The following is a 21,336-nucleotide window of genomic DNA, read 5'->3' as shown; positions in this document are numbered from 1 at the left end:
AGAAAGTAATACTCTATAGGACTTTTTTCTTTTTTGGAATTGGGTTCTGGATTATGAGTTTGGGATACAAACAATATGGATTTGTTTGGTGTTGTATTGGCCGATCGATCACAAAGAGACGCGAGGCAGTGACTAGTTTAAAGCTCTTTTTATTTCAGGTTTGAATCTGCCGCCGGCTGAGTATGCGGCGGCTTATATTGAACTGGTGCCGGGTGCCGCGGCCAATGACAGCTGTTCGAATCACCCGCGATCGGCTCAGCCAATCGCGGTTGCTTCGTGACGGCCAATCAGTGCCGCGCACTCGACCAATCCGGTTGCTGTGCGTTTAGCCAATCAGGAGTGCAGGTTTCCAAGAATGCAAATGTCCATACAGAACATTTGGAGTGAATTGCAACATGTCATTTAGATCACATTTTCTTTTCTGTGAACTGGTGTTGGACAAAAAGTCTCCCAGAAAAAAAGTAGGAATGGAATGGAATGGAATGGAATGGAATTTTGAGGTCTTCTAGTGCATCCCCCTGATCAAGTAGGAGAACCTATACCATTTTAGATAGGTAACTGTCTGGACTTTTTCTTAAAACATCCAGTGTCAGAGAGCCCATGGTTTCTGGAGGCAAGAAACAAGAAAAAGTTTCCCTTGGTTCTCTTTTTGTTAACTGTTTCACTAATTTGCTTTTAATTGTGAAGTTTTAAGATAAATTGACAGGCATGGTTTTGTTGAGGGTTACTTCCTAAATTTAAAATATTAAAAAATAGATATAATCCAAGAGCCTGTGTAGGGAGAAAAAGTGGGCATTCCCTTGCCTTTCTTTGATTTTATGTCTCTGCCAACATGTTACTTGATTGCATTTGGTCCTATTTGCTGAGCCAACCTGGTTCTCAATTTCTTATCTCAGTATATGATTTGTCTTCCTTATCATCCTCTCCCATATAATATAGTTCCAGCTGTTTTTGTGTGTGGCCCCCTCCCCTGCCTCATGGGTCTTTTCTCTAGTGCATGACTTCTAATACCTACCATTACTTCAAAATTTTCTTTCCTCCTTCTTGCTGACTCCGTCTTTTTCTTTTTAGCTGCCTAGGCATTTTGGCCTGTAATTTAAATTGTGTACAAGTATCACATCTCAGTTATCCTGTCTTCTTAATGATACAGTTCACTAACTTCTTGGATCCAGCTTAAAGTTTTAATTTCACAAAAATTGCTATCTCATGCCTTAAATTCCTTAAAGAAGACTGGCTTGAGTCTTGAATCCCATGAAGCCTTTTAATTCTCTTAGTACTTAGATTATTAATGAGCTTTAAAAATAACCACATATAGGTTTAATTGTATTATAAATCACTAGCTGTAGAAATCTTTGGATTATATTTCTATGTGCCTGTTGTACTGTTGCTTTTACATTTTTTGGGGTTGGACTATTCTGGTTAGAACAATTATCTTTAGTGTAATGTTTATGAATCTGAAGCAGAGGTGGTATTTAGCAGGTTCTGACCAGTTCGGGAGAACCAGTAGTGGAAATTTTGAGTAGTTCAGGGAACTGGCAAATACTCCCTCTGACTGGCCCCACCCCCATCTATTCTCTGCCTCCTGAGTCCCAGCTGATCATCTGGGTCTTCTTTTGTTGCCCTGCACAGGAGAACGGAGCTGGAAAGCAGGTTAGTGGGATGGGGAGGGAATGGAGATTTACACTAACCTTCCCCTGCCACGCCCACCAAGCGACGCCCACCAAGCAATGCCACACCCACCAAGCAATGGCCACGGAACCGATAGTAAAATTGTTTAATCCACCATTGATCTGAAGGCTAAAATTACATAAAAAGTTCTGCATACTAGAAAGCAATTCCTATCTAATTTTTGAGTAGAAAGACAGCTCTAAGTCAGGGCAGCAGTATCAGTTATACTTGGATGAAGTACAGTAAAATCTGAGAAAGTTACAATTGTTTCCTTATTAGTGATTTGTAGCCTGTTGTATCATTTAACCATCAGTGAGCCAATATAACAATAATGAAAAGGTGCTTTATCTTGTCACAAAGATGATGATTTACAGAAGACTATAAAATAAAAAGAAAATGACTACAAAAACACAGTTTAAATAGCTAAGAGGAAAAAAGCAAACACAATACTTCGTTAAAACTTCCAAGATAAAATATTGTGCTGGTTTATTTTTGATACTTTATCTAGTAAAGCATGAGTGTGTGCTATATCAAACACACAAACCATTTGCCTGTTCTGGAGTTAGTTCTTTTCTAAAAGTTTTCCCCTGTTCAGGGGAAATTAGCAAATGGTACACATCCATTTACCCCTTTTCTCCTCACAGGTTTCCATCTCAGTATCAGATGAACATGAGCATCAGCTAGCAGTTCAAAAACAAGAGTCTATTCAAGGGTGAGTTTGCTCTAAGATTAATTCGCTTGGCTGTCAAGAGGATTGGATTTCAGCTCACATTAACCAAGAGTCAATATAATAAAACTGGAGACTCCTAAGTGGGGGAAAGATAGCTTAGAATATTATGCCCCAGCTTGGTGAACAGTTACATTCTTTATTGATAAGTGAAGAACTGAGAGGACTGTGAATATATCCAGAAACAGAAGATGACTTGAAAAGGTAACAGTTCTCAAAGAATGTGAGAAGAAAGATGACATGTTTAGGTATTTCTTTTAATCAAATGAAATGTTAAAAAAAAAACGTGTGGAATCTCTTTACTAAAATAGTTTAGATTAAGCATTTTTAAGAGTGTGTGTCTTTAACAATTCATTAAACACTCTTTAAGTTATCAAAAATGTTCTTTGCTGCATCATTCAGTTTCAATACTTGGCCATTTCTCTGGCAAAATTTCCTACTGTACAGTAGGCCCACATTGTTTTCTACATACTATTTCAGCAGAACATAACAGCAATGGGCAAAACTGAAGCTACAACGTCACATTTGTAAAGATCCATATATAGCTATGCCTTCCCTGTCCTATGTAGATATGCACAATCTACCCTCATGTCCAGTTTCCTTAGTTAGAGCACAGCACAGAAATATAACAAACTGCCATTGAAAAAAGCTCTAAATTTCTTGTTCCCTAAGTTGGAATGTAATGGGAGAGTGGGAGGATGTGCGGATATGCCCAAATTTGTTTTAGTGAAATTGTATGGCTGTGGTTTTAGCCTTGGCATCATTCTTGTGGCCCTCACTCCCTCTATCCCAAGGTTAAAAACAGTGACCTGTACCTTATTAATTAATTATTGCAGTGAGGAATTTGTGACTAAGAGTAACATAGATTAAGGTCGATATGTTTCAACTCAGTTTTAACTTAAATCACAGTTTCTTTAAAATTGTAAGCACAAAGTATCCCCAAAAGACTGTTTTAGATTAATCTGAGAGCAGTTACACTTTTCTGCAGAATAGGATCAGTGCTTCTAAGAGATCCACTTTGCTGGATCCAGCTTCTTTTGCACTGGCAAGAACATTCCCTATGTGTGTTCAGAAAGCTGTCATCATTGAAGTAGAAGGAAAAAATCTTTGTCAATTATACCTTAAGCAATATCATTTCCTTTCCCATTCTGTCATTGAAAATTTGAAAATTTTCCACAGGTAGAAGTTGCCCTTCCCTACATGAACAGAATTTCCTATGTCCAAGTTGCTGAGTTTAGGATGTTTTATAATAGAAATAAAGAAGCAATTTGGCAGTTTTTCAAGCATAATAATTTATACTATTTCCTTGTCAAAAGCATTTTAGTCCAGTAGATATACGTGTTCAGCATGAGCAGTGATGGACATTTTAAAATCATTTTTAAGTTACTGAACAAGTAGTGCCTGCCTTAGTCTAAATTTTGTCTTTTCTGCATTTATTGTTTTGGCTCTGATTTAAGCTATTGGTATATTGAAATTTTTGTTTTATATATTTATTAATGTTTAGAAAGTTTAGGAGGTAAGGCTATGCCTGTCTTTCTTTTGTTTAGCTTGGTACAGGACCTTCCCAAGGAAGGTGTGACTGGCTGTGACCTTCCATGTGGAAATGGCAAACAAGACAAGAGCAAACAGAGAAGGACCTCCTGTGCCCGGTCAGAGAAGGGAACCAAATTTCAACTCACCGTGCTGCAGGTTTGTATATTTTTAAACTAGAAGCTTTTAAATAGGGATATACAACAAAATTGCTGGCAAGGTTTCCTGCCTTCTCTGACTTTATTTTTTCTTTTGACAAAGAAGTTACCAAAGTTCTACCAAACTACCTGTAAAGCAAGGCATCATCAAGTAGCATCACTTTTCTTGAGAAAAATGCCACTGGCCTTCACATAGCTCTTACAGGAACACTTCATAAATATATATATATAAAAAAAAACCAGTGAGCAATTGCACTCCAGCACCTTGCTTGGAATGTGCTTAGAATAGAAGTCAAAGGTAACTTTGGAGAAGTAGAAAGTAACCTTATCTGATAAGTAATTGATTTATGACTGGCCATTTTATGGGGCCAATTTATATGTAGGCAAAATCCTTCTATAATCATCATTTTCTGACAGTGCTCAAGATACACTTTTCAAAATTACAAATAATTCACTAGCCCCAAAATATTTGCATGATCCTGGAGAACAGGATGTAGAAGAGAAACAAGATTACATAAGAGCGTATCTTCAGATCTTGTGACAACATCAATAAAGAGATTGTTTACCTTAGCTTAAGTGCTAATGTTTTCACAATTTTGGTTACTGCTTGCAGTTAAAACAGTGATTTAATGTTACCATGCATTCAATAAAATGGGTTCTATATATCTATGTATTAAACAGTGACCAATTTTAATTGACTTACAATTGGCTGAGTTTGTACATTCCACTAAGGCATAAGTCATATTTTGTAAACTATAGTGCTTGGGTTCACCCATAGCTAAGCAAAAACAAGACAAACCACATTAATTCTTATTGCAGGTGGAGAATTATTTTCTCCGTTTCTGTTAAGAACCAGTACTTTGGCTCTTCTAATTCATAGGCAATATTTCAGATATGTGTGAATGTTTATATTGCAGGATGCAGAAAGAACAAAACCAGCTAGTTGCCCTCTATTGACACAATGTTTTCATCATTAGAAGATGAAGCAGTCTCATATGATTCCTAATTCTTTGGTTAATGATACAGTATGTGACCTGTAACACATGCATTGAAAGAGCTGACCGTTCAGTCAGAGCTGAAGAAGCTTCTTGGATGAGAAGCAAAACGTTTTCAAAGAAAAACCAAAAAGTCCAGTTGCCTCTTGAAAAAAAGCACCTTTGGGACATGCATTTAAATAAAAATTATTGACAAGGTTGAGCCTTGCCATAGTAAAGACAATTATAATAGTGCTTTGTTGTTGAACTGCTCAGGTGATTTTATGGAATTGGTAGCAAAGTATAACTTACATTCGATGTTAAAGGTAGAAAAAAAAGATGTATTCTGCATCTATCTAATAGCACAATGTCTTTTTTGTTGCTGTTCAATCAGGTATCAACATCTGGAGACAATACTGTTGAGTGCCAACTTGAAACGCATAACAACAAGATGGTTACATTTAAATTCGATGTTGATGGAGATGCTCCAGAGGATATAGCTGATTACATGGCAAGTTACATATGCCTTGATTCAAAGTAGATAATTCCTTACTAATGGCATTCGAACTTTTAAAAATTATTTAGATGCTATATAGTTCAAATGCAAGTACTCTGCTTCCTCAATATTCCTCAAGTTATATAGAACTTCCTAAAGCCAAATTTTAGTTTTGCAGCTCATATGCCTACATTTTATTTATTTGAGAATTAATTTTGATTAATTTTGGGGGCAAGACTATAAAAATGAAGAGGATTGGGGACTGTTAGAGAAATGTCTGAGTATAAAGGATAGAAATATATGGCTGCACTTTACTTTTGGAAACATCACATTTGGAATTTCTGAAAGCTATTAGCTTTCTTTAGACTGGTAGTATAATTAATATTTTAGTCCTAAATATTTTATTATTTGTTAAAATTATTTATCACTCATCCTGCCATGGGGCTATTCTGGGGGAGGAAAAGCTTACAATAGTGAAAATGAGATTTTTTAAAAATTAAACAAAAATAGCAAAGTAATTAAATAATAAAACAAGGAAACTACAATAAAATGAATTTTAAAAAAGAGGGAGACCAGGAAGCGTGGAGGGGGGGAATATGAGTGCAGTTAATTCGTCTGGCATCAACCTCTATTTCAAGTACTCCCCCATTGGGTCTCCAAGCCAGCCAGCAAAGCCAGATCTTCAGGCCCTTGGCAGAAGGAGAGTGGAGGCAAACCTCACCCCATGGGGATGGGCAAGATGTCCCCCCTCAGCACTACAGCAGAGGAAGCCTTTCTCCTCGATCCTCCTAGTTGAAGTTCCGTGTGACCTACTGGCATGAATACCTGGGAGTATATTACCTGGGGGTAAGGGACAGGAGGAGAAGAGAAACATTAGAAAAACATTTCAGAGCGTGCTCTGTGTTTAAATTAGCATTTTGAAAGCATATGCATTTCATATTTGAAAGCTAACTTTGCATCATGAACCTTATTCTTTTTATTAGAAACTATTTCATCACATGGGATGTACTTTCAGGTGACCATTCATAGAATTATATCCTTCATATTATACTATAGAACAATTATTCCAAACGTACTCATCATCTGTCAGGAAATAGTACAGGGATATTGCTTCGAAATAAGTATGTTCTATGATTGATCGATTAATGGGCTCATTTGAAATTTTGAGAACACTTACCAGATATTCACAAAATTGGCAACATTGTTGGGCAAGGCTAATCACAAACCATGCATTCATCAGGAGACAAATAGATATTGCTGCTTACCATAATTCCAGCCCCCCAGATAGTGCCCAAAGATGTTTGTAAAAATAAAAAATGATGTCAGATATTAGTATTTTGCTTTGTAAGAAAAAAGTAAAAAATAAAATTCAGATGGATATGAAGCCAGACAATATTAATATTTCAAAAACAGAGGTATTTCCATTAGTACAAATTATAATAGAAGAACTGGACACCGGCATCATATGAGAAGAGTTGGCATTTCATAAAGGAACAGAAATTAGCATTATTGGGAAATAAAGCTTCAGTAAAAAAATTTAGAATACTTTTTTCAAGCTTAATGTTTTGTAATAACTCTGAATATTTGGAATGTGAATATTTATGGGTGAGATCTAATTTTCTACAGCATGTTGGAATAGGTGATAACCAGAAACTGAACAGCAAAATGAGGTTTGTATCCATATCTTCTATCCTGTTTCTCCCACCCCTCTTCCCTTTCCCACTTACTAGGTTGAAGATAATTTTGTTTTGGAAAATGAGAAGGATAAATTTGTTGATGAACTGAGAGCTATTGTTTGCCAGGCTCAAGACATCATTTCTAGTCTTCCTATTGAAGAACGAGCCGCTGGCATGGAATCATCTGCTGATCCGAATAACTGCCAAGTAAGTTTAGCTTTTTTTAGTAATGCCAGTTTTCTGGAAAGATGTGTACTTATATTGGGAAACTCCCTTTTTATATTTATCTATTCATTTTTAATTCAGACAGGATCTTCTGAACAAGTTCAGATAAATCCAGCATCTACTCAAAGTGGCAGTAAGTAACTATTTTAAAACATTTAATCCTGCAGGACCCAAAGCAACACTCTGAAACTCACAAGACTAAAACCATCCTTATTTAAAAATAGATCTATGGAACATAGTGGATTTTTGACAAAGGTCTATTCGAAGCTCTTTTCCCTTTTGTCCTTTCAATCCCTTTTATCATAAAAGGGAAACACTATCATGTTTACCTTTGATTCTCTGGACTGCTGCAGAGAGTCAGTTGCTGACTGCAGCAGTCCTGTTGATTTTAGTGGAATATTCTAAACATGTTAATGACATTATCATAGGCTGAAGAATGGTAAATAACGAGCTCCTAATGAATGTTGCTAAATTAGGATTATTTATGGAGTTGGCTTGGTGGATCTTTTAAGAAAATTTAGAAATAATAGAAGCCTGTTTGGTAAAAGCTATGCCTCATAGATACATAAGTTGTATTCACTACCAACTCCTTAAGATTATCCCTGCATTGAAAAAAGGGACTTACGACTATTTTTCACACTCACAGCCATTGCGGCATCCCCATGATCATGTGACCAAAACTTAGATGCTTGGCAACTGGCTCATATTTATGACAGTTGCAGTGTCCCCAGTGTCATGTGATCTCCTTTTGCAATCTTTTGACAAGCAAAGACAGTGGGGAAGCCAGATTCACTTAACCACTTGTTACTAACTTAAGAACTGCAATGATTCACCTAACAACCATGGCAAGAAAAGTTATAAAATGGGGCAAAACTCACTTAACAAATTAGCAACAGAAACTTTAGCCTCGCTTGTGGTCGTAAGTTGAGGACTACCTATATTAAGTAGTGAAAATGTATGCCAAGGCAGCAAAAGGCATTGAGCACTACATATGCATTAAGGATAAAAATGGATGGTAGGGCAAAGTTAATCTTGAAAGCTAGCAGCAGTACTTTGATGAAATCTCTGATGTCAGATTTCCACACTTGCAAATCCCTGCTGGCTCGTCTAATATTGGCCCAGGCCTGCACATGACTATGCACCTTAAGAGGTTATCAAAGCTATCAACGGCATGAATTTTAAGTACATAACCATGATGTAACCAAATGGGTCATAATGCCAGCATTATGCCAACACCAGCAGCTGAGTAAGATGCACCACTGGCCTTTTGACAACTTTCCTGCAAAAGTTGGCATGCACTTTGGCATTATTGCCATTGCTGATAATTCACATCATGGATACCATCATGCAATACCTGTATCGTAGTTTCTCCTACCAAGGCCTTGCTCCAGGATAATGATGTCCTGCTTGCAGCTACTACAGGAAGCACTGCAGCAGTGCAGTGCTGTGTCCAAATATGGAATGATCATTTTAGCCAATTTAGTTTGCATTTTAATATCCAAAAGAAAGCAAGGAAGGAAAATTGGGAGGGAGGGAGGGATTTTAATATTCCTTGCCAGTTTCCCCCAAGGAAACTTAATGGAGAAGCCAACAGGAAGTCCAAAGTCAGTCATGATGCCACTGCCTTTTTGCCTACCCCTGCTCATTCTGGTTGTCTCTTCAACAAAATATCTCTGAAACAAGGACCCAATGGGTTATGGGTTGTCTAGTGTGAACTATTTATTGTGATCCTTTATAATATACAAAATCAATCAGTTTCAAACATGGTTGGTTTCCTAATTTTGTTTCAATAGTTGCATTAGCAGAACAATTGCAGTTTTATTATTGTTCTCAAACTAAGCATCTGGTTTTTTGATTTTGTAATTTCACATAATTCTAACATGCATGTTTTTAGGTCCCCAGGGGACCGGAATGCTTATGATTCTGGCCATAATGCAGAGTTCCATAATTCAAACATCATCGTAGTTTGTCCCAACCCGGTTTTCTGTAGAGCCATTTGGCAAATATCTACAGTTCTTTTGGGTTGAGCTGGCCAATAAAACTGCTAAATAAGTATTAGAATACAACTTGCAGAATTTCCAACTATTGTGCTGACTGGCAATTTGGGGAGTCAGGTTGAGGGAGGCTGAGTTGAGTGATAATTAGTTGTGTTTATAAAGCAGAAGTCTTTCTTATGTAAAGACAATTGTAAAACATGGAGTTTTCAAAAGCAAATTATGATTGTTACTTCGTATGTTTGGTGGAGCTTGATACAGCTCTTTGGATCCTAATGCTGCAATCTGTAGTGTGAGTAAAAGTTACGGATCTTTTTCTGGGTTGAGTAATTAATGATACAATCAATGTAAATTTTGATAAAATAGAAATACGTCATACAAGCCAGATATGTATCAGAAAGCCTTCTCCTGAGAAAAAATCAAACTCTGGATTAAAAGGAAATCTGTTGAATTCACTAATAATCTGATTATTTTATTGATTATATTTTAGATATCTTTTTTCCTTTGTTCTGAGCTTTGTTCCATGGAAATTAAACTCATGGTTACTTTCTGATACCTCAGCAGTGCTTTTGATTTGTTTCAGTTGCAATTAAATAATAGTGTAAATGAATAAAATTAATTAATACAGAATGGTTCTATTGAAGCAGGATCAATATGTCATGTACCAATACATTTAATAAAGACAAGCAAAGGACAGGTGTGTCACATCATGCAAATTTCATAGATGTGTATGCAATTTATGATAAATATGGTGGAAATATGGCCTGAGAAACATTGTTTTTACTAATGAACATCTTTGAACTTAGGTTTTGGGATAGGGTGGTATCAAGCATCTGTAGAATTTTATCCAATATTCTTCTAGATATTCACAACCTTTGATCTCATTGTTGTATTGTTTTCTTACAGTTAATGTTGTAAATCACCCAGAATGAGTTTCTTATGAAGTTAGATGGTCTTTAAATTGAATTAATTAATACATGAAAAATGAATAAACAAATGTGTATGTATTGTCAGCCAGAAGAAGGATAATTTTGAATAATCGATTTGTACAGAAAGGAAAGAGGAAAGAAAAGCTTTTATGTTTCATTAGTGGCTTCTAAAGGAACACTACTTTCATTTTAAAAAATGCATCTAAATAATGTTTAAAAAAAACACGAAGGAAGAGAGTCCACCCTTCACACAGCATTAGACTTAGTGTTTACTCTGATGTCGACACTTTAGTGTTCCCTTATGTCTATTAATCCTAATGCTAATCTTAATCCCAATATTAAGGATAATCACCTAACAGGCATCCTAATTAGTTGGATTAGAATGATTCAGGCTTGAAGGTGAGAAATTATTTGAAGTGTACTTCATCAATGTACACATTGGACATTTTAACTTCTTAAAACACAACTGGAACAGCAATCATGAAAATCCAGGAAAAATAAAACTCTTTCCATGTGGTGCTATCCACAAGTGTGACAGGAGCACCCATACATATTACTAATCAGCTTTTCCCCTTCAAATCCAGATTTCTGGATAACCCCACTGATAATTTTACTTCTAAGATTCCTTTTTTTGCAACAGCAGTGCTGTTTTTGTAATTATCTAAACAATGAAGTGATCTCCCCTGCTTGCTCTTTCCCTCCCTCTCTCTCTCTCTCCCTCTCCTTTTAGGCGATGCTGCTCCCCAGTCATCCCCTGTTGGCCGCTGGAGGTTTTGCATCAACCAAACAATAAAGAACAGAGAAACCCAGGCGTCTTGTACCCCAGTACAGTCAATGAAAACTGTTGAAGGATGTCAGACAACAGGTGAATACATGTTTTAGGAGGAGCGGAGGAATGGCAGATTTTTCTTTTCGCATAATATAATACCTGGATGATTTTGGAACTGGGCTTTGCTTAAATAAGAGTGGCTCAGTATGCAAAGTATTAGGTGAATGATGGTGAAGAACAGCAGACTATTTGAGAATCTCTTTCTTTTCACTATTACTGCATTTACTTGAAAGGAAGGCAATCTGAATTTGAAACCATGTTCCATCCCTCAGAAGATTAAGCAAACTTACAAAAAGCCTTATTTGCCCTGTGATCACATTTCCATTTTGAAAGCAATTTTTTTTTGGGGGGGGGATAGTAATAAAGTATTTTCCTATGAAGATACTATGAATATCTTCATAGGAAAATATTTTATTACTTTAGGGATAGCCAATCCAGTTAATGGCAGTTGTTTGATCTTTGAGATCCCAGCCTCTTAACACTGTGCTAAAGTGATTAAGTTCATATTTTGTGGAAATGTTTTTCATTTTTCTGAAGTTTTATGGAAATTTCACACTTTTTACCGTTCTTTTCGGTCACTGTTAAAAAAAAAGATAATTTGCTTATTTGTTTGTTGCCTTATTGGTTCATGCACAATAATTATGTTGACAGAATTAACTTTGCCATTTTTTACTTTATTTTTTTCTTAGATTAGTATGTTGATGGATAGTCATAAAGAAGCACAAACTATATAAAATCAATTTTAATACCTGCAGCAAATCTTCATGTTCTAATAGAGAGCACAGCATAATCAGCTTCACCCATATTCAGTTCAATACTGAATTTGTGTCATATCACCCCTGATGAAGAAAATTCGTGATTTAATTGGCATTAGGGTTGGGCAAAAAATAAATATATCACTGACCTATAATAATTATCATTTTAACATATATTTAATAAAACAATGAGCTTTCCATCTTAATACAATGATTTCTTTGGAAATAAATAAAAGAAACCCTTTATTTGCCCAGACATTAAATGTTACTGTTCATAAGATCTTGTTTTCTTCCCCTCCCTACCAACCCATCCTTTTAGTTTTTACTTTGCTGTTTTTTATTATTTTGATCAAAACATCTTAATGAGAAACAGCTAAAAAATAGATAAATATTTTAAAAGAAAAAAAAGTATCTCACCTCAATTGAGGCGATCATATCACCTCCATCCGAGTTTTTGTTATTTCAATATTTCTCTCTGGGCTCTTTCTGTGATATCTTTTTGCCCAGCCTTTCCCAACCTTGGTGCCCTTAAATATGTTGGGACTGCAATGCCATGAGCTATGCTAGCTGAGAATACTGGGAATCTTGGTTTTCAACATATCTCCAGGATTCCAATTCTGATGAGGTTCTTCTGTTTCAGATTCATAAGGTTTAATTTCCTAAGCAAATCTGAAAATAGTGGCATCTGAATTTTTTAAACCATCTCTCGCTTGGTCATAATAATCTTTAACTTTTACTGTGAAATGTTACATTTTAGAAGAAGAAGCAGTAGTAACCAACATGGTGATTGGCTCTTAAAGCTTTATTAATAATATGCTTTTTTCTGGAGTTTTATTTGCTAGCCTCAATTGTTCATCTGTTTTGTTGCAGATTGTATAAAGGAAAGTACAAAAGAAGAGAGACCCAAAGATTGTTCACAACCTGTGGACAATCTTAGTAACCAACATAAGCCTAGTCCTTCTTTCAGCTCAGAGGATTTGACAAGTGACAGTGTGATATCTGAACCCCAAATTTTGGAACCTGAACATTCAGCTCTTTCTCATGAAGCAGAAGGCAGCATGGATAAATTACCATCTGCCTCTACAAGTGACAATACTGATGTTACTACTTACGATTCAGAGGCTTGGCTGGACCCTTTGCCAGCAGAGACTCAGTCTAATGGAGCTCCCCTATCTTCATATGTATCTCATCCAGCATCTGTTGTGAATGAGTTGAATTTGTTCACAGAAGCCTTTGAATCCACACCAATGATCACCGAGGAAGCAGAACATGTAATAAATGCTGAGCAAACAGCCGCTTCGGCGCATACTCCGAGTCAGGAAGGAATTTCCTCCACATCCATTCTAGAATCAGACAGTGAGGGGCCCCCTAAGATAGATTTTGTTGACAGCAATATCAAAACTCTGGATGAAAAGCTGCGGACACTTCTGTATCAGGAGCACAGCTTGTCAGGCACTTCTCCTGAGAGCCAAAAAGACACACAGAGCGCAGTGGAGTCTCCATTTTCCTCATCTGCTGAAGATACTTTTCCCTGCCCGGGACATGAAACACAGGACACTAATTCCCCGCAAGAGACTGAACCCCAAGCTGCACTCATTCCATCTGGAAGTCATCCTGATAGCTTGCCAGTGATGAGGCAAGAGGCCAGGGTTATTACCTCTGTTCCCAGGGATTTCTGCAGACATGTGAGTATTGACAGGGTTGGTGGGGGCTGAAAATGGTTTGCCCACTAAAGAAATACAGAATATTGCTGAATGCCTGTATAAATTCATCTCCTTCATTGATCCTGGCAAATGAAAGGTAAGCATTGATTCCACACAGATGGTTCCAACATGTTTTTTTTCCCCTATTCATCCATTTAGTAACGTGGTTTTTAAATGGGAAGAGAAATCTGTGTGGAAAATCAGGAAATCATAGGGACCAGAGATCTGATTATATGTAAAATTAATCAGGAAACTGGTTTAATGAATGAATTAAATGGTGTTTTAAAATTGGTTTTAAAATTTTAAAATTGGCATTCCTCTTTTTTCCACTTAAACTATTAAGATTTTCAGAAATTGGACATTCAGATTTGTTTAGAGATGGGTTGATGTAGCATTAAGTAAGGAGGTGATCTTTAATGCATCTGAGGCTCAAGTGGTATGTGAAGCAGCATCCTCATCCTGCTATTCAGATATTGTTTCTTTTCTGCTTGCTTCCCTGCTCCCCTTATTTTGTTCAGGAGATGTCCTTGGAGACTTCATTTCCTGAGAATCCCGTGGCTTGTCCTGCTTCAGAACCAAGTGGTGGAGCTGTGAACCTTCATGCAGGAGGTGGATATTTTGGCCTAAGCTTTACTTGCCCTAGTCTCAAAAACCCTATTAGCAAGAAATCCTGGACTCGCAAATTAAAAAGCTGGGCATACAGGCTACGGCAGACCAGCTTTTTCAAGAGATCAAAAGTCCGGCAAGGTAGTGTGCTTACAGTCAGGGATCTAGACTAGGTAACATCTGTTTTGATTTCTTTAAGTATGTTTCTCTTTCCTCCTCCTCCTCCTCCTCTTCCTCTTCTTTTTTTTTAAAAATTTGGGCATTTCTTGAAAATCCATATATCCCTGTGTAACATTTCATCCGTCACCACTTTGTTTTCTGGTTTGATTAACCAGTTTTTTCATTCCACATAGAAGCATAGGTCTTGGGATATTTAAAAAAAAAGCCTACATGTATAGTAGACTCTTATTTTATAATGTAGTACTGTTTGTTAGTGTTCACATGGTCACAGATTTACCTGACCTGTTTTGTTTTTCCTTTGTGTTTGTCCCCCCCCCACCTGCTCCCCCCCCCTTTTAAAATCACAACAGAGGAGATGACTGCTGATGTTGCTTCTGACTGGATTTCTCTTTCTGAGCAAGCAACCAGAGATAATAAAATATCTGGTCATTCTAAATCTGGAGCTGGATCATTCCAGCGAGGCAGATTTCAGGTAACTATAATTTCATTCATTCGTTCATACTCAAATATGTCCCATCCAACAATAATTTATATTTGGGGATCAAAAATAATTTTTTGTTGGGGATCAAAAATATTTTATTGTTGATATATTGAATAAAAGGATGTATGTTGTGCAACAATCCTTGTTGGCTTTTCAGCAAGTGCATAGCTGTAATAATTACTTGAGGTATTGAGTTAGGTCCCCAACTGGTTAACCTTCTAATGTGTTGACTTCAATTATCATATTTGATGATTCTGAGAAATTTAAATCATACACTTGGAAATTGCTAAAGTTGGGAAGCACTATTCTAGGTGGCATATATTTCAAGTCATTATCTTTCACTTGGGCAAAAAGTAGAATAACTGAAGCTCAGGTTTTTGGTTATAGCTTTATTGAACCAATGATAACTGGTTTGTAATTTTTAGATGTATTAATTATGAGAAGCAGATGAGTATCATTTAATGCATGGGTCGCCAACCTTTTGGACCTCAGGGACCACCAAACTCATAATTTAAATCCCAGGGACCACTAAAACCGGTTCTGTGGTCATGGCCTAATTTGTGGGGGTGACTTGGTGGTCATGTGACTGGCTGGGCATGGCTTGTATGTAAATATTATAAATATTTACATAAATATTGATAAATATTTATATAAATATTGATTTTTTTTTTTAGCTTAGTCTGTCACATAAAATTTGCTAGCAAGCAAACTCACAAAATTAACTCACAACACACCATGGATGTAAATATTGAATATTTTTATTAAAAAAGAGCAACTTTTACCCAAAATCAGGCAAAGCAGGCAGATTGAATAGCTCACAGAATCATTCAGTGATCTATCTATCTGCCATCGGCTAGCTCAATCACTCAAATTTGCTTGCTGTGAGTCTGCACTGAATAATAGAACTTTCAGTCCTAAAGGAGGTTCAGCTGTGCTTAAAAGCAGAGCCAAAGATCTAAAGACTAGCTAGAAAGCAAGAAATCCAACCATTTCCTGCTTTCTAGTTAATTTAAATCTCCAGGCACAGCAGAACAGCTGATGGTTGGAAAAGGGAAAAATAGCAATTTAGCAGGCAAGTTTGCCGGATAAGTGAATGGGCAGAGAGGGTTCCCGCGGGCCATGTGGGTGGCGCAGCCTTATGTTTCTGGGCAGCCTGGATTAATTGCTTTGGGGGAGTGCTGTGGGGGTGAGATTTCTCTGCGGCCCACCAAAATTTTCTCACGGCCCACCAGTGGGCCGTGGCCCACTGATAGGCGACCACTGATTTAATGCCTGTGTCATTGCTAGCTCTGCTGTATTACTACAGAATTTGACAAGTGGTAATTGGTTCAGGTTTACATAGTAACACAGATTTGTATCTGTAAGCTGCAACGTTGCATATGAAATGTTGATTCAAATTTGGAGAGGTTTGTTTATAAAACTGATGATTCTTGAAACAATTGTTTCAAACTCAAAACAGGGCACTTCAAATTGAAATTCAGGGTTGTCTGAGAAAAACGTAGATTGTTTCTGTGCTACGAATCCATTATGACACAATTGAGTAAAATAAAAACAAAGTGAACCTCCAAAAAACATAATCTGACTTGGTTTTAGGTACAACCCAGGCAAAGTAATCAATCTTTTCTAATAAACATGGATTTAGCACCTGTTTTATTGAAGCTTGTTTCTTGCACTTCATTATTCATATTTTGTGTATTTCTACCTCCCTCCCTGCTTCCTCCACCCATTTTCTCTAACTGCTTCTCATTTGCCATTTTGAAGAAAATTTCCTAGCTTGGTAATTAAACTTAGAAAAAGATCCCATTGCATCCAAGGGAGATTCCCCCCCACTCCTAATTGCTGCAGCTAGATGATTCTCATCAGTGTCACAGGATGCAGGAATATTTAAATTATATCCCCCCCACCATGAATTGCATCTAATTGGGTTTAGGAAAAGAACAGTAGTTATCTTCATTTTTTAAAAAGGGCTTGCAGAAGAAGAAAGTGGGTCAAGAAGATGAAGCCGAGTTCATTTTTAAATCTACTGCAGAGTGGAACTATCCTATTTTTGGTACTGCCCATCAGAAAATGGGAAGTCTCAAGTAGAGGGAAGAAATTTTGGGAATAATACATTTATGCCTTAGGATAGATTGTCTTTTTTAATTTAGAACATGCTTATCCAGTTATCGCCAAAGACAGCAATGCTGGTTCTGGCATGTCTGGCAGTGTAGATATGATACCATAACAACAGGATGAAATGACACTCTTACATGTTACAGCAGAATCAGTCTATCTATCTATCTATCTATCTATCTATCTATCTATCTATCTATCTATCTATCTATCTATATCTATCATATCTGTATAATAATCCTATTATATAGCATCCTATTATATATGATTCTGTATAGGAATTTATATTATGTCAGGCCAACTATATCTCTGTCTTGTATGGTACTTAATAACCTTAATAGCCTATGATGCGTCTTTTGCCTCTTTAGCAGAGATTACCCAGTACTGATTATTTTTTACTTGGAGATGATAGGAATGTAAGCTAGACTTTTGGCACATCTACTTCTCAACTGCAACTCCTTCCCAATCAGTGCCAATAATTTGTTCTAAATCATCTGCAATGGACTTTGGAAGGCAAATGACAAAAATAAGATAATGCAATCATACCATAAGCTCTGCTCCTCTTGTACATGCACCGTGATGCTGGATGTATGTATAAAAGGGCCAAGCTTGCACTGCTTTGATCATTTGCCTTTCCACCTTGTGATACTATTTATATCATTTTATCAAAAGCATTGGATTCTGTGGATACCTGTGTATGATGCTAAGAAAATAGAAGTCTGTTCTTTTGGTTCCAAATTATAAATAATGCCAAGATTAATGAAATCTCACTCTGTTGAACCAGTAAAAAATTCTTTTGCATGCAGATTTTACACCTGAAAACTGTTTTATGTGAGTTAATGAGTCAACTTCTAATTATTGAAATCTGATAGGAAAAAGGGGATTAGTGATTGTATCTTACTCTACCTCAATCTATTTCAGAAAATAGGGTCCTAGTTTCTCCAAGTCTTTGCAGACAAAGAAAAATTTGACTTTGAAACTGGTCCTTAGTTTTAATGCAATACACTTGAATGATATCTTCCAGGGAATGAGTGTGTGTTGTGTGTGTGTGTGTGCATGTGTGTGTGATTCATGCAAATTTCTACCTGCAAATGGATTTTGTGTAGAAATAAACATTGCTTGAACGAACTCCAGTTTATATTACAACTTGTTTATTTACTTATAGCAAAATAGTTAAGTTGGATAATATTTACTTATTTCTTCAATTTATATGGCTGGCCATTTCAAATACATGGCTCTGGATGGCTAACAATGAATAAAAATAAGATTAAAAAACATTATAACCGAGTAATAGATCCCTATATGGACATATCAACACAGCAGCAAAGATAAAAAGCCAAACAATAGCATTTAACAGAGCCATGATATGGACTCAAATACAAAATCAGAGCCCCAAGCTTGGTTACAAAGTCAGGTCTTCAAGGCCTCACAAAAGCCACTAGGGTCAGGGCAAGTCTGGTCTCCATGGGAATGAGGGTCCAGAGGATAGGTGCTACAGAAGAAAAGACTTCCTGAGCCCCGCCAGGTAACATTTCCTAATAGATGGGACCCAGGGCTTGCCTCTCCTACCAGATCTAACAGGATGGATAGATCCTGGAAAAGAGGAGACAGTTCTGTAAGTAACTCAGCCCAATATCTAGCTATATAGATAACTACCAGAAGCGTAAATTGAATTGAATTTGGAAGCATAATGATAACCAATGCAGTCTGCAAAACAGAGGTGTCACATGCATGAAATGAAAGGCAGCTATCACTACTTGTGCTGCTGTATTCTGTACCACTTGAAAGCTTCTTCAAGGACAGCCCCATGTAATAATGCACAGTCCCATTGGGAAGTGACCAAGGCATGAATTATTATAAGCAGAACCTCCCAGTCCGGAAATGGATGTAACTGGTGTACAGAATATAATTGTGGAAAAGCCTTTCCATTTATGCCTGCCTGTTCTTAGAGCAGGAGCCAGGAATCCCAGAGTATTCCTAAATTGTTCACAGATTCCATCTGAAGTTTTGCAATCTCATTCAGAACTAAAAATGGGAGGCCCTCAGAACCAGTGGTTCCTAAAACCTAGAGCCATTTGGTCTTCCTAGAGTTGAGTTGAAGCCTCTTGTTCCTCATCTATACCCATAAACCACTGAGAACATTAATGACATCACTCAGATAAGCCAGGGTGGAAATATAAAGCTGGGTTGCCTTTGATCCCTCAGCCTGAACTTTTGGATTACCCTCTATGTAGATTTTTAGGAGAGGAGAGAGAATTGAGCCCTGCAGCACCTTACAAAAGGGGCCACAGGCCGTATCTCTCCCCTCACCCCTCAATAGCACTGGAACCAACCCTGAAGGAAAAAGGAGAGCCAGCCTCACTCTGCTGCCCACTCTCAACCTGCTGAAGCTGGTCCGGAAGGATACTGTGATGGATGGTATCAAAAGCTGGGAGGTTCAAGAGGAGATTTTTTTTTCTGCCTAATATTTTAGTATGGGGCCTATTAAATATAGAATTGTCATCTTTTAAAATTTAAAAGTTTATGAGATGTTTTGTAACTTCTTTATGCTGCTTACTCCTCCTTCCCCCTGTTATTTTTGGAATAAAACTTTGTTAAATCTTCATAAAAATTTCCTGGATAAATTAGCCCTATACTACTAATCAATTCTAACCATGAACTTAATCGTGGTTAAGTGAAGATGTAATGCTGCATCGTAGTTAGCTCCAACAAGAAAATAAAGAAGGAAGAAAAATGATGGCTTATACAAGTAGTCCTTAATTTACCATAATTCATTTAACGACTGTGCGAAGTTACGATGATGCTGAAAAAAAGTGGCTTACAGATGGCCCTTGCACTTATGACTGTGGAGCTGGTCACATGATCAAAATTTGGGTGCTTGGCAACTGGCATGTATTTATGACAGTTGCAGCATCCTAGAGTCAGAGGCAAAGTCAATTGAAGAAAGCTAGATTTGCTTAATGAGGCATGGCACAAATTGTGCCATGGCACACCTGTAAAATCAGGTGTAACTCAACAACCACATTGCTTAGTGACCAAAGTTCCAGTCCCAATTGTGATTGTAAGTCGAGGACCACTAATAAATATGCTGGGGCAGATTTATGTCTCCATTGTGCCTTATGTTCTTTCATGCAACTGAAATTATTTGAAATTCAAGAAAGCTATGCAGATAAATACTTTATTTCTTCCTGCTGTCCAATGTATTTGTCAATTGAGTACTTATACCCAGATTATATTACTCAAGTGTAATCCCTTTTTTATCATCCACAAAGTAAATCAGGAGACTTCTATAATGCTTTGTGTAGTTAAATACTGGACCATTAATTTGTTTTGGCAACTGGGGATATCATCTATTTGAAAGTCTTTCTGGAAAATTACAGAACTGGCGTAGATATTTCATATATAATTCTAATGAACAAAAAGTCCTCAATTTACAACCACAGATGGGACCAGAATTTTTGTTGCTAAGGGTAGTACTTGACTTTTTTATTTCCCATTTCCTGTTTTTCATTTTTTGCAATCATTTTCTGTGCAACTCTTTCTGTTCTTTGCCGCAGTAGCATTTTACTGTCATCAGTATCTCTTTTGAGGACAAATGGCATTCCGATGCGCATTGCATGGTCTTTGGGCTCTAAATTGCTCTAAGTAATTTTTTTCTCTTCCTCCTCCCTCCTTCCTCAGTCTATTGCAGAAAACAATTGCTTCTTCATTACATAGTGCAGATAGTTTATCTGCAATTTGAAGGCTTTTGGGGGCAGGCTTTATAGAATATATTGATGAATTAAATGTATTTTATAAAGGGATATATAAAAGATTATAATGTAATGGTTTTTAAAATTATTACATTCTGTAGCTTTTTCTTCTTTGTGGTCTAATCCTCATACATATTTTACAGGGTCATGTAATATGTTTTTTTTTCCTTTTCTTTCTTTCTTTTTCTTGAATGGCTTTTTGGTTATCGAATCAGATGTGGTTTATATAATTGCAGTTCCAGTCTGTGCTAACATAGTCCATCACACTGCTTTTCCATTTTTTGAATGGAATATATTTCTTGTTCAAACTGTCAGATGCATTCATCAGCTTCTTATGAAAATATATTTAATGTCTTGATGAACAATAAATGTTGAATATAGTGTGTTGTTATCTTTTACTTAAATTTATTTACTTTGATTTACATTATTTTCAATATATGGCTATTCATTTCATATCTGTCTCTTTGAAATTTCTACTCATTCTTAGTTCCTTTTAATTCCATCTACCAAGGGACAGATGATTAAATAACATAAGACAAGT

The 21,336-nt window shown here is 36.7% G+C and overlaps 1 protein-coding gene across 3 annotated transcripts in view; it reads left to right on the top strand.

Annotated features, from left to right (window-relative positions):
• The window catches only part of WNK3 (WNK lysine deficient protein kinase 3), a 105,401-nt gene that overhangs the window by 72,673 nt on the left and 11,392 nt on the right, over positions 1-21,336 (top strand). For 2 of the 3 annotated variants that reach the window (XM_087925729.1, XM_087925730.1), the window contains exons 12-20: positions 2,313-2,380; positions 3,943-4,084; positions 5,452-5,568; positions 7,284-7,436; positions 7,536-7,587; positions 11,108-11,242; positions 12,832-13,646; positions 14,183-14,273; positions 14,801-14,922. In XM_087925729.1, the coding sequence (XP_087781855.1) occupies positions 2,313-2,380; positions 3,943-4,084; positions 5,452-5,568; positions 7,284-7,436; positions 7,536-7,587; positions 11,108-11,242; positions 12,832-13,646; positions 14,183-14,273; positions 14,801-14,922 (1,695 nt within the window). Of the gene's footprint in view, positions 1-2,312; positions 2,381-3,942; positions 4,085-5,451; positions 5,569-7,283; positions 7,437-7,535; positions 7,588-11,107; positions 11,243-12,831; positions 13,647-14,182; positions 14,412-14,800; positions 14,923-21,336 lie in introns of all 3 variants that reach the window. The other variant, XM_087925728.1, reaches the window with a different exon arrangement.

The sequence above is a fragment of the Pseudonaja textilis genome, chromosome 2 (genome assembly GCF_049901715.1).
Source record: "Pseudonaja textilis isolate UNSWEBS1 chromosome 2, rPseTex1.2, whole genome shotgun sequence".
Classification (NCBI taxonomy): Eukaryota; Metazoa; Chordata; class Lepidosauria; order Squamata; family Elapidae; genus Pseudonaja; species Pseudonaja textilis.
Note: the sequence above shows the minus strand (reverse complement) of the source record. Positions and strands in the feature narration are given on the sequence as shown.